Consider the following 14308-nt stretch of genomic DNA (forward strand, 5'->3'; position numbering starts at 1 on the left):
AAAAACCCCAAGAAAACCAATATATACTCCAATTGTTTTGTAAAATATGAAGGAGGATGTTACGGCGAGTAAATAGATACCCAACATGTCACGCTTTAAAATTGCGCATGCTCGTGGAATGCCGTGAAACTGCGGTACTTAAAAAATCTCCATGGGTGATGCTTTAGAAATGTCTACAGGTTACCAGTGTAAACTTACAGACTAGGTCTACTGCTAGAATTATTGCTCTTGCTCTGACGTTCGTAGCAATACCTCACATGTGTGGTTTGAACACTGTTTACTTATGTGGGCATGGCCTATGTATGCGTTCACCACTACGTGCGAGCACGGGGGGACAGAGGCACGTTACATTTTTTTTTTTTTTCTTTTTGTTTTTCTGTTTGCACTGTCCCTTTTTTTTTAAAAAAATAAAATGTAATCACTTTTATTCCTATCACAAGGAACGTATGCATCCCTTGTGATAGAAATAATTAGTGGCAGGTCCTCTTTATGGAGAGATATGGGGTCAATAAGACCCCACATCTCTCCTTTACAATGTAAAGCGTTAGATCAAAATAAAGCATTGTTCTAGTGCTTTAAAAAATGGCTGGAACGGAAAGTGACGTAGCTCTGGTCCTCCAAGGGCATAGAGATGAGTGGTGGCCATCTTTCCTTCACTCATCTCTATGCCCAGTGTTGGAATCAATGGTTTCTCAGGTAATGCTGAGAACTACCTGGCGGATGCGAGGGGCGGGTTTTTTTCTGCACCTGTATCGGTGCTTTTTTTCATTTTGGCCAACACCCAAAAGGGGTGTTTTTGGCCGAAACATTTTGGCCACCGAAATTTTGGTGCATCCCTAGTTTAATGTTTTTTCAGTAAAAAAAAAAAAGTTAAAGCGGTGGTAAGCTGCAATTTGGGGGGAAAAAAAAAATCACCTGCAAGATAATGTCGTAATGTGCTAGTATGCATTGCATAACTAGCACATTATGAAAGACTTGCCTTAAAACGAAGCCCGCCAGTGGCATGCTGTCACTGCTGACAGGGCTTCCATCTTCACCTGGTCTTCCTTCCAGGTTTGTGAGCTCTGGCTGTCTGACTGGTGTGAGAGTCTCGGGCCATGGCACAGCGCTCTGAAGGAGCAGCACGGGTGTTCCATTCCTTCATAGTGCATGCGTTGACTGTCATAAATAGCAAATATCTCCTAAACAACGCACATTTAGGAGATATTGATTTTACCTACCGGTAAGCTTTGTTATAAGTTTAGTCGGTAGGCTTAGTTTTACTATCAGGCCCGGTTAAGGAGCGAGCGTTCTCACTTGTGGTTTTTTTTTTTTGTGTGTGTGCATGAGGAGTAAGCGCGGTCGACATGGTCAACTGACTGAAAGAGACAAAAGGACATTGTGCAGGATTGTGACCTGGAATAGGAAAACAACTGCTGCAAAAGCGATTTACATGCAGAACCGCTTGTCAAACACATAGGGCAGCCCATTTACTTCTGTGGGCTGCCCTATGCGAGATTATTGCCCAAAAGAAGCTTCTGCTACTTGTTGGGCGACAAACCTAGCACAATTTAACGGTGCATTTTGCTGCACGGCTATCATGACAGAATTGCATCACATTTAGGGTGCCATTCTTTCGGCATTAACTTAATCAATTAGAGCTACAGTAGCTCTTCTATTGGATTGAACTACACAGGCGAGACCCCCATGCCATCCACCCCTCTGCCCCCCTCCCTCCCCCCATCATGTATCAATGAGCCATGGCCACCCACAGACCTGTTAGAGGGTCACTGGTTTTCCCTTCTTGGACCACGTTTGGTAGGTCCTGACCACTGCAGACCAGGAACATCCCACAAAGAGCTGCAGTTTTGGAGTTTGTGACCTAGTCGTTACAATTTGGCCGTTGTCAATGTTACTTCTTACACTTGCCTATTTTTTTTTCCTGCTTTTAGCATATAAACTTCAGGGACAGCATGTTCACTTGCTGCCTAGTATATCTCTTCCACTTTCAGATGCCATTGTAATGAGATAATCTATGTAGTGTATGTTGCCTTCTTATTTGCTGTACCTGTCAGTGGTCATAATGTTATGGCTAAGGTGTGTGTGTGTGTGTGTGTGTGTGTGTGTTTAAAATACCTTGTTTTATAGGTGATCACATAACCTCTGTTCTTAGCTGCATAAGGGGCTTAGGGAGCTGGGGGTGAAGTGTGGAGGGAGGGAGTCAGCAGGAGACAGAGAAACTGCAGTACACTGGTCCTCACAATGAAGAGTTGTGCAGGGGTGTGTGTCAGCAGGAGGCTGACCATTGGAGCACAGGCAGGTGGTCCTCCTAAGTGTAGTGCAAAGAAGAAAACTGACCGCTCTGGGATTGATGTGCTTCCATGCCTAGTATGGTTAGATTGAAATAGGAAAGCAGGGGGACTGGCAGGTATTTCACACAAAGGATGCAATGTAAAAACACAGAATACTTTTTCATACAAGTACATGGTAAAACAGATGCATCATAAACATGAAACGTTGTGGTAACCGGTTTAAATCAGCTACGATATATAAAGCAATGTTAGTAGTTTTGCCCAAACAGTTAAAAATAACATGGTTCTCGGATCAATAATCCGCTTGAGCTCTTAGAAAAAATGTGACCGAATGCTTAAATATTAGGTGATGTGACCTGCACTGAAAGAAGCCTGGGGCAGAGTTTGCTGAAGGAATAGTACTTCAGTCTTTCTTTACTTTATCCATCCCAGCAAAACTGCTGATGCAAGTTTACACTTAATTATTGGTCCACCCAAGAGAATGGTTAGCTTCAGTAATAACTGCCATTTGAATAATCTGTACAGTCTACCATGAACCGATATTATTAACAAATCTCTTAAAGGAATTCCAGCATAGTGCAGCTTTTTAAAATTCATTTATTTTTATTTATTTCAGGTACTCATATAGCACTGTCAATTTTACGCAGTACTTTACATATATATTGTACATTCACATCAGTCCCTAACCCTCAGGGGGTGTACAATCTAAGGTCCCTAACTCACATTCATACATACACATATTAGGGTAAATTTAGACAGGACCCAATTAACCTACCAGCATGTGTTTGGAGTGTGGTAAGAAACCGGAGGAAACCCACGCAGCCACTGGGAGAACATGCAAACTCCAGGCAGGTTATACTGTGGTTGGGATTCGAACCAACAATCCTAGTACTGCCAGGCGGAAGTGAACCATTTAGCCACTGTGCTGCCTTTTTATTTTTTTTTTCCCCTATTGCGTCTTCAGACCTATCTGTTTGTTACTCTATAGGTTGCCCCCAACCCCAACATTTACAGAAACAAAAACTGCATTATTGCACCATTCATTGCTGGTTAAGCCTGGTATATTGTGAACATACCAAAACTGAGAGGGATGTGAATTTTCACAGCAGTATAAAAGTGTAATGTGTCAGGAACAGGGTTGTCCACAGCGGATTGGTTTTATTTGTTGTGTTTTAAAACTTTCAGTCCTGTAAATCAAATCATTTATGTTCAAAACAGCGATGTAAGATGCCAATTATCAGCTTTCAGCACAAGTATTTTGCACAAATAGGGGTTTTCTTTTGCCTGTTGATGGCTAGGTATTTTGTAGAAATAATTGGAAATTATGTTTTTAATTTCTAATTGTGCTTTTTGTGAACTTTAAACTTTTCCTTTTATAGATGCCTGGCTATCCCAGTCTGCTTCATTTCCACGAAATCAGCAGCCAGGTGTGGAAATCATGTCACCAGTAGCCTCCCTTCCAAAACAAGTTTTACAGCAGCCTCCACCACCACAACAGCCGTCAAAAGCTGTAAAAGTGACATGTGCAAACTGCAAGAAGCCACTTCAAAAAGGGCAGACCGCATACCAACGCAAAGGATCCACTCACTTGTTCTGTTCCACTTCTTGTTTATCATCTTTTTCACAGAAGCCAGCTCCAAAGAAGCTCTGCACTATGTGTAAAAAGTAAGTGTTTTGTTTTTTTTAAAATAGCAACCAGGGCATTTGTTTAACTTCTGTAGCGCAGTCAAAGTATGACTATGCATTAGGGTACCCATAGCCACAAAATGTTCACAGCAGAATTTGGCTACTTGTGTGTAGATAGCTATAGACACACACGCACACGCACATGCACACACACACATACAAAAAAGTATTTAGTCAGCCACCAATTGTGCAAGTTGTCCCACTTAAAAAGATGAGAGAGGCCTGTAATTGGCATCATAGGTAGACCTCAACTATGAGAGACATTTGTGAAAGAATGAGTCGCTCTCAGGAGCTCAGTGAATTCAAGCGTGGTACCATGATAGTTTGCCATCTGTGTCCATCCGTGAAATTTCCTTGCTGCTAAATATTCCACGGTCAACTGTTAGTGGTATTGTAACAAAGTGGAAGCAACTGGGGACAACAGAAACTGAGCCACGAAGTGGTAGACCACATAAAATGACAAAGCAGGGTCAACACATGCTCACAGTGTGCAGAAGTCGCCAACTGTCTGCAGAGCCAATAGCTAAAGACTTCCAAACTTCGTGTGGCCTTCAGATTAGCGAAACAGTGCATAGAGCGCTTCATGCAATGGGTTTCCATGGCCAAGAGCTGCATCCAAGCCTTACGTCATCAAATGCAATGCTAAGTGTCAGATGCCGTGGTGTAAAGCACACTGCCACTGGACTCTAGAGCAGTGGAGACGTGTTCTCTGAAGTGACTCTTATCTGTCTGGTAATCTGATGGACGTGTCTCGCGGTTGCCAGGAGAATGGTATTTGCCTGATTGCATTGTGCCAAATGTAAAGTTTTGTGGAGGGGGGGATTATAGTGTGGGGTTGTTTTTCAGGGGTTAGGCTTGGCCCCTTTGTTGCAGTGAAGGGAACTCTTAAGGTGTCAGCATACCAAGACATTTTGGACAATTTCATGCTCCCAACATTGTAGGAACAGTTTGGGGATGGTCCCTTCTTGTTCCAACATGACTGCTCACCAGTGCACAAAGCAAGGTCCATAAAGACATGGATGAGCGAGCGAAGATGAGAAAATTGTGTCAGTAGAGGCACTTCATAAATTTGATATTTATTCCCTGCATAATTTTATATATCTGTTAAAGTAAGTATCAAATACCAATATTATTTGATACAGATTATTATGAATAATCTGTGATCTAGATTATTATGAATCTGTAAATTCACATGATGACTGGGAAAAAAAATTGGTAATTAGATTTAAAAAACGGCATTGTTTTTATGTAATTACTGGCTTTTTTTCCCTTCACTATAGCTCAGAGAAGGAGCTGTCATTCTCCCCACCGCTAAAGGGGTGGAGTCACCTAGTGACATTACCCAAAGACCCTGCCCCTTAGTTTCCTTTATCAGCAGGGAGAATGACATCTCCTTCTTGAAGCTATAGTGAAGGGGAAAAAAGGCTGGCAATTGCATTTAAAAACCGGCAGTGACATTTAGCAGTAGATCACTGTGTACAGTGCTGTTCTTCGTCGCCCCCACCCTCCCCATCTGCAGTACACACAGCCCCCTGTATCTGCTAAAGTTTTCCTAATGGCAAAATGCTGATAGGGCTATTTTCCGTCGATATGTTTCAGCCGCCGACATTTCAGTGCATCCCTGCCCTTGTAAAATATTATGAATTTTTATATATATATATATATATATATATATATATATATATATATATATATATATATATATATTGTTTTATACATATTTGTGTTGATACTTTTGTGAAGAATCAACTTTATCAACTCAGCTTCTCTTTTTACATTTGGGCACCTCTGCTGACACATCTTTCCCATCTTTTGGGGCTCAAAGATTTTCTGTTCTGAATACACTGGCATCCAGATAGTGCAGTGCGTAAGATTGTCTCGGTCACCCCACTGAACATTGAGTGCGACTGCATCCTGTGGAGGGACAGCTATATTCCCTGCAGGCCTTAACCCCAGATTGTCTGTCATTGCTTATCAGATGACGTTTTCCCGGAAACTGTATATGCCATCGTAACGTTTGATACTGTACCTTGCGACACCGCAAAAATAAATTGACAGCTTCAGTCAGAGGCACCAGCCTAGTGGGCACCAACAGTATGAAACTCAGTAAGCTCTGACATAACGCTGTGTACTAGCAACGCACAAAGTGAATTACGCAAACGAGACTTCCCACCTTTTAGCTAGGTGTCTCATCACATAGCGGAAGCAAAAGAACGTTACAGCACTTTCATTTTCAATGCGAAACATGTCCCCTTCACACCTGCAAATCATATAGTGCTTCCATTCTGTTGTCTAACCCCTGTATTAAATATCACAAAAGAACCCTGCTCTTGCTAACAAATATCATACTAGATAAGTAATATATAATAGGTGAATGCGTTGCAACTGTCATGTATAAGCCATACCAGAAATGTATAATACGATAAAGTGCCGCACAACTAGATTATGCAAATATAAATGTGCAAACGTTGCAACATGAATTGTTGGGAGAGGTTCCATATACAGTTTCTGGGAAACAGTCTGTGCATAAGTCCTCATGCACACTGGGCATTTTAAAAACGCCAGTAGCGTTAGCTGTGTAAAGTATGTTACAAACGTGAATTTTTCTTTTTTTGCGTTTCTGAATTAGTGTCTAGCTGTGTTGTTCTACGTTTGCGTTTTTTAGTGTTTTTTATACACACAAAAAAAAAATATTTTGGCTCAAAAAAAGCTGCTTTTTCACGTTTACCAGCGTTGGAGCGTTTTTACAGTTAAAACCCCTAGAAACTTACTAGTTCTTGGGGGGGGGGGGGGGGGGTTGGGTTCCAGCCAAAAAATGCCCATGCCAAAAAAACTCTGATTAAAGCCTGTGTGCATGGACACATAGGATAACATGCTGGGGAGTTTACTGGTTGTACAAAAAAACATCCAGTGTGCATGAGGAGTAAGTGCGGTCAACTGACTGAAAGAGACAAAAGGATATTGTGCAGGATTGTGACCCGGAATAGGAAAACCACTGCTGCAAAAGTGACTACAGAGCTCAATCTCAGTCTTCCAAAGGTCGTGTCCACAAATACTGCAGAGGGAACTCCATAAGCAAAGCATTCACAGGAGAATTGCAATTGCCAAACCACTAGCGACCAATATTCATGCTCAGAAGAGGAGAGATTGTCCCAAGCTTACGACCAGGACTGTCTTGTGCCAGCGTTAAAACATGGTTGCCTCGCAATCATCGTATTCTGCAGGCCTCATCAGTTTGAAAGGTAGTTACTGCCAGCGACTGTACAAATTTTAGCCATATAGATATAGTTTCCCGAAGACAGCGTCATTTACCAAGAAGATAATGTTCGGATTCACACAGCTGGTGTTGTCAAATCTTGGTTTGACAAGCATGCAGACAAACTCTTGCACCTTCCCTGGGCGCCACAGTTGTTTGACCTTAATATCATAGAGTCACTGTAGTCAATTTTGGATATAAGTTTTGGGCTTCTTTTCCTCCTCTGGCATCTCTGCAAGAACTAGAGCGATTTTTGCATGAAGAATGGTATCGGATTCCATTATCCACTATGCAAGACTCATATTTGTCAATTCCCAGGAGAATTCAGGCCGTCTTGGATGCCAAAAGCAGTCCAATACCATATTGGGTAACAATTTTTTTCTTTTACCTTGTGTTTCCATAATTTTGTCCTGTAGATATCTCCTGCAGCCTGTGTCCTTCTTTTCTTTTTTTTTTTTTTTTTTCTTTTTATCTTCTCTTCGTTTATATGGAAGTACCTCAGTCATGCCCTGTTCTGGACATAATACACCCCACAAAATAACCCTGTGCTAGCCAACAAATGTTGTACTAATTAAATATTGGGTGAATGTGTTGCTGCTAGAAATTGTCATGTAAGCCACACCATAAATGTGTGCACAACAATATTATGCAAATATAAATGTACATGTGCAAAATTTGCAAAATGATTGTGTGCTAACAATTATTAGAAGTATACCAACAATGATGACATAATGAATAGAAATAAGGAAAATAAGACTCAAATGGTGACCCACTCCAATACATATGAATATATAGTCCTTAATAAATAACTGTCAGTTAAATCAAAATACAGTGCGAACCCCGGTCCCACTGTCCTCCTTACACCACATCATCCCACAACTAAACCTAACAAGGTGGAAAGCTGCTGGCTTACTGCATATTCATGATATCTACACTAATCCTAAGCTTGACTCATTTTCCACTATCCAAAAGAAATTCCATCTTCCAGACATGGAACAATTCACATACATGCGGATAGCCCATACACTACAAAAAAAACCCATACCATCAGAGGTAAAAGTCCCGGTATCTACGCACCAATTCTTCCAGATGTCCACTTACCCAAAAAAAGGAATTTCAAATTTTTACACAACTATAATTGGAACCCTATTTCCCACAAATACTACCTCATTAGCCAACTGGGGAAAACTTCTTCCAATAGCTCCACTTACCTGGGAAAAAACATTCACTATTACTTTCAAAGCCTCAAAATGCAGCTCTCATTGGGAAACGTATCTAAAAACTCTCCATCAGGGGTACCTAACGCCTACCAAACTATCCCTCTATTATCCCCAGCTCTCGCAAGCATGTTGGAGACACTGTGGAGAGACAGGCTCACTACTTCACTTACTCTGGCTGTGTAAGTCTCTCAAATCATATTGGAACAAGGTGTTCCAGATAGTCTCCTCAATTGCGGAAACACAAATATCCCCGAACCCAGCACTAGCCCTCCTTCACATCGGGATTGATAAATACCCTACGAACTCACGCATTATCATTATACACATTTTAGCAGCCGCTAAAATTAACATTACCAAACTATGGCGATCCACTTCAACTCCTCTTTTGTCACGCCTATTTTCTGATCTCAATCTCCAATGTGAGATGGAAAGAAGAACAGCCCTGCACAACTCCTCCTATCACAAATTTAAGTCTCAATGGCCTCGATGGTTAAAAAATCCTAATTGCTCAATACGTTGTTGATTACTATTCGAAAGGAATACAATACTCTGCCCACACTGAATTGGTGCTTACCCTCCCTTCCCCCCACTTCCTTCCCTGTTCCTCCACTACCCTCATGTTCTCCCCACCCTTATGCCCCACTAGTCTCCTAGAATGGTTCACAACATACGGAGCATATCTCTCATGTAACTGAATCACAGAAATACAGGTTCCCCGGCCACCTGGTGGGGAACCTCCACTTCCCTTTTGTCTTATTTTTCGTAAAATGTTATTCTCGATGTGAACCAAAAGAGTGATTATCATATATTACTTATGTATGTTTAAACTTTAATAAAAACTATTTGAACATAAAGAACTGTCCCACACTTGGAACAAATAATCTTCAAAAACATGCTTCAAAAAAATATATCAATTTTCACCATGCGTGCTTCAGCATATAAATGCCCGTGTATTTCACCAGCGAGTGCCACCACCTCTTACTGTTTCTGCTTCCCGTGTATTTCACCAGCGAGTGCCACCACCTCTTACTGTTTCTGCTTCCCGTGTATTTCACCAGTGAGTGCCACCACCTCTTACTGTTTCTGCTTCCCGTGTATTTCACCAGTGAGTGCCACCACCTCTTACTGTTTCTGCTTCCCGTGTATTTCACCAGCGAGTGCCACCACCTCTTACTGTTTCTGCTTCCCGTGTATTTCACCAGTGAGTGCCACCACCTTTTACTGTTTCTGCTTCCCGTGTATTTCACCAGTGAGTGCCACCACCTCTTACTGTTTCTGCTTCCCGTGTATTTCACCAGCGAGTGCCACCACCTCTTACTGTTTCTGCTTCCCGTGTATTTCACCAGCGAGTGCCACCACCTCTTACTGTTTCTGCTTCCCGTGTATTTCACCAGCGAGTGCCACCACCTCTTACTGTTTCTGCTTCCCGTGTATTTCACCAGCGAGTGCCACCACCTCTTACTGTTGCCGCTTCCCGTGTATTTCACCAGCGAGTGCCCCCACCTCTTACTGTTTCTGCTTCCCGTGTATTTCACCAGCGAGTGCCACCACCTCTTACTGGTGCCGCTTCCCATGTATTTCACCAGTGAGCGCCACCACCTCTTACTGTTTCTGCTTCCCGTGTATTTCACCAGTGAGTGCCCCCACCTCTTACTGGTGCCGCTTCCCGTGTATTTCACCAGTGAGCGCCACCACCTCTTACTGTTTCTGCTTCCCGTGTATTTCGCCAGCGAGTGCCCCCACCTCTTACTGGTGCCGCTTCCCGTATATTTCACCAGCGAGTGCCCCCACCTCTTACTGGTGCCGCTTCCCATATATTTCACCAGCGAGTGCCCCCACCTCTTACTGTTGCCGCTTAACTCAAACCTTGACTCACACTAAGGTGAGGTCAGGAGAAGCTTTTCCCAGCAATCTGGGTGAGAACGCTTCGCACTTCACCAGAAGGGTAGACCACAAATATATCCTGATGTCTCAGAAAGCAGCCCATTCAGCAGAAAAGAGAAAACGAATAACCTCTCATAGTGTAGTAAAGAGATTCAATACTTTAGTCCAAGCCAATTAAAAGTATTACTCACAAGATCATTGCACAGAGAAAATCACTTTTTAAATTGCATACACATTGCCCCCTGTATACAGGCTGGATTGATGTGAACAGTTTGTTTCTAAGATGCTTATTAAGAGCTCCTTCTTTGGAATATATGTGCCTTGACTACTTTGACTACCATGCTGTCTTTATATTGACTTATTTACGTTGGGTCTGGATGGTTTGTCTTTCTATTTTAATATTGTGTACAAGACCATTGGCTGTTTACTGAATGTACCTGAATTTCCCACCCGAGAGACCTTGTCTTCACCTTGGCTTACTCACTTGCACCTCTATGGGCAACATTGTGCATGCTATGAATTCCAGTCTAACTTACTGGCTGATATTACTCTATTAAAGATTAGGAACAGGTCCCAGTGTACTCATTCGGTTACATGTGCTCATGAAGAAGGATACCCAAAACACACTGAGTCCACTTGCAAGCTTTGCATGTTGTGAACCCCTATGTGGAGAATAATTTTTAATGTTATATAATAGATTTTTAATGGTACATAATAAAGTTCTTTTTACGGTACTCAGTTTCTCTTCTATATGTCCACACAAAGTATATGACTACATATTCTGTTTATATTGTAACCTTTTCGAAAGGCCTCTGGCTTCGCACTTCCTTGTAAAATCCTTTATTCAAGGTGTTTCTCGTATCAGGCCCCCCTTACAGTACCCTGTGCTTCCATGGTGGGACCTTAATTTGGTTCTCTCTGCTATGCACAAACCCCTCTTTGAACCAATCAGGAATATTCCCCGGGTGTTTCTTGCCAGCTATTTAGCCTTTTTCATAGCCATTATGTCTATCAATCATTTTTCTGCCCTGGTGGCCTTTTTCTGTGAAGAGCTCTTTCTTTACAACCAAAAGGTGGTTTTACGTGCTTTCTTCTGAAGGTGGTTTTCGCATTCCATGAGGACATTGTTCTGCCATCCTGGTGGCCATGTTCGTAAACATCCAAAGGAATGGTCTCTACATTGCCTGGTTTTAGTCAGCAATTGGGGTATACCTTTAACCAATTCAGTACCGGGCAATTTTACACCTTCCTGCCCAGGCCAGGTTTCAGCGCTCTCACACTTTGAATGACAATTGCGCAGTCATACAACATTGTACCCAAACTAAAATTTTATCATTTTCTTCACACAACTAGAGCTTTGTTTTGGTGGTATTTAATCGCCACAGGGGTTTTTATTTTTTGCTAAATTAACAAAAAAGACTGAAAATTTTGAAAAAAACACACGGTTTTCTTTGTTTCTGTTATAAAAGTTTGCAAATAAATAATTCTTCATAAATTTAGGCCAAGATGTATTCTGCTACATGTCTTTGGTGAAAATAACCCAAATTAGGATGTATTTTTTAGTTTGTAGGAAAGTTATAGAGTTTACAAACTATGGTATATATCTGAATATTGATCAATCCTGAAGTACTGACAGCCAATCTAATTTCTTGAGGTCCAAGAATGTCAGAACAGTACAGATATCCCCCAAATGACCACTGTTTGCAAAGTAGACAGTCCGACATATTTCATAAGAGGAATGGCGAGTTTTTTGAAGTCGTATTTTTTTTTTTGTCATAATGTTTCGGAAAATGAAAAAATAAAAAAAAATTATTTTCACTTTTTTTTTACACCAGCGTCATCCTACAGCGTCATCCTATAACTGGCATGGCGGTGACCAGGGACTGGTGACAGTGTGAAAAAAAAAAATATATTTTTTTTTCATTTTTTTTTTCATTTTTTTTTTTTTTTATTTAAAATTTTTTAGTAAATTTTGTTTTCTTTTTTTTTAAGATTTGTTTTGTCATATTTCACTATGTCCAAAGTAGTACAATGTTACCATAGTAACATTGTACTACTTTGGGTAAGTGATAAGTATTTATTTTTTTTTTTTACACAATTTGCTTATAGCAAAGAATTACTTTGCTATAAGCAAGCATTTACCTGAATGACATCGATTCATTCAGGGTTTTTTTTTTTTGTGCTTAGCTGTGATTTGGCCACAGCTAATCACATGACATGTGCATGTGATTAGCTGTGACCATTCACAGCTAGGCAGTAGTATACAATGGATGGCATGAATGAAGCCATCCATTGTATACAACTGTCATGTGACCTGCTGTGATTGGTCACAGCAGGTCACATGGTACCGGCAACGGGGGCCGGTACTCAGATCTGTCATCTGCCGTGTCCGAGGTACACAGCCGGTGACAGACCGCGCCGCTGCTCTGCAAGCACGCGAACTGCACATGTGCGGGAGGACGCCATATGGCGGCCTCCCGGAAAGGTAATGCACTTTTGCGGACGCCATTTGGCCATAGGCCGGGCGTCAAGTGGTTAAAGGACACAACGATCTGTGGGCGTGCAGGGGTGTGGAGTTCTGGAAGGATGTCTATATAGACATCCCAGTACTAGATGACCAAGCTGTAGCAGTCTTTTGGCTATAGCGCAGTCGGTAACTGATTGAAGTAGTTGTAAAGGCAGAAAGTTTTTTACCTAATGCATACTCTGTATTGAAGTGAAAAAAAAAAAACTGTGTTCACTGTGTCCAGCCTCGCTGTGTGTGTGTGTGTGTGTGTGTGTGTGTCAGTGGACACCCAAGCCCAGCATGGGATCGAGCCTGCATGTCTGCCTTCATAGCAAGTGCTTGCTATGGTGGCAGACAAAGAAAAGAAGCCTTGAGTGCCATCGAAAACCCCAGAAAAGGAAGATCAGGGCTGCTCTGTGCAAAACCATTGAACAGAGCAGGTACGTATGACATGTTTGTAAGGATAGGGTCACACTTTTTGTAAAACCTTGCTTGCCTTCCTGGTTGCCAGCATGTCTTGTAGGTGTGTTTCTGAGTTAGCAGCTCTCTTGTATGGAGCTTGTTCTTGTTTTTCACAAGGACCAAGGTGGTTTTGAAACCTTCCTTTTTACCCAAGGTTGTCTTGTCTTTCAACCTCATTGAGGTCATTGTCCTGCCTTCCATCTGTCCTGCTTAAAAGCATGACAGAGAAATTAACCCTACGGGGTCTACCTGAAAGCTACAGATTCTGTTTGCAAGACCGAGTTACTCTTGTCCTGCCCATGGGCCCTTGTAAATGATACACTGGTGCCAGGTGGATCAGACGGCTCATTTCCAGGGCCTATGCCTTTTTAAGCAAAAGGTTCCTTCCTTTTTGATTAGAGCCCATTCCACCATTGCTGTTCGAGTGTACTTGGCCTATCATCATCAAGCAATCTGTATCCCAGATGTGCTGCAACCAGGTTGTCTTTTAACAGCATGTTTTCAGTCCTCAACTGATGTGAGTTTTGGCCCAAGGCGCTTCAAGCTGTTTTTCTTCAGGTTCCGCATCTTTGTGTTTCTTGTTGGCAGTTCCAAGTTGCTATATTATTGCCCACCCTTCAGTCTTATTGCTTGGGCACTTCCCGTGGTCTTAGGAATACCAGCCCTGTACTGTAAAATTAAAATAAATAGGAATTGTGAATTGCCTGTAAAATCCATATCCTGGAGTACAGTACAAGATGCTGGTCCTTTCCACCTTTGTCTTGAACACTTTGTATTGCTTGCTAAAAAAAAAACTGGTGCCTTACAGAGTGGACAGGGTTATATGTGTATGCTCTAAGGGCTCATTCACACTTGACTTTATTTCTAACTCTTGCCAAACGCCCCTATAGCATTTGACAGGCATTTGGGAAGCGTTTTTAACTCTCCCCAAACGCCCTATGCTTGGTTTTGAGGCATTTGATAGGCGTTTGCCAAGCGTTAAAACCGCACCACAAAGGCCTAT

The 14308-nt window shown here is 41.9% G+C and overlaps 1 protein-coding gene across 1 annotated transcript in view; it reads left to right on the forward strand.

The window, feature by feature from the left end:
• The window catches only part of LOC149470236 (zinc finger MYM-type protein 2-like), a gene marked incomplete at its 3' end in the record, with an annotated part of 114422 nt that overhangs the window by 54279 nt on the left and 45835 nt on the right, over positions 1 to 14308 (forward strand). Inside the window, exon 3 of the mRNA XM_089666027.1 lies at positions 3671 to 3956. Coding sequence (XP_089522153.1) covers positions 3671 to 3956 — 286 coding nt within the window. The remainder of the gene's footprint in view (positions 1 to 3670; positions 3957 to 14308) is intronic.

The sequence above is a fragment of the Staurois parvus genome, unplaced genomic scaffold (assembly GCF_062004578.1).
Source record: "Staurois parvus isolate SC_StPar_1 unplaced genomic scaffold, SC_StPar_1.0 ptg000050l, whole genome shotgun sequence".
Lineage (NCBI taxonomy): Eukaryota > Metazoa > Chordata > Amphibia > Anura > Ranidae > Staurois > Staurois parvus.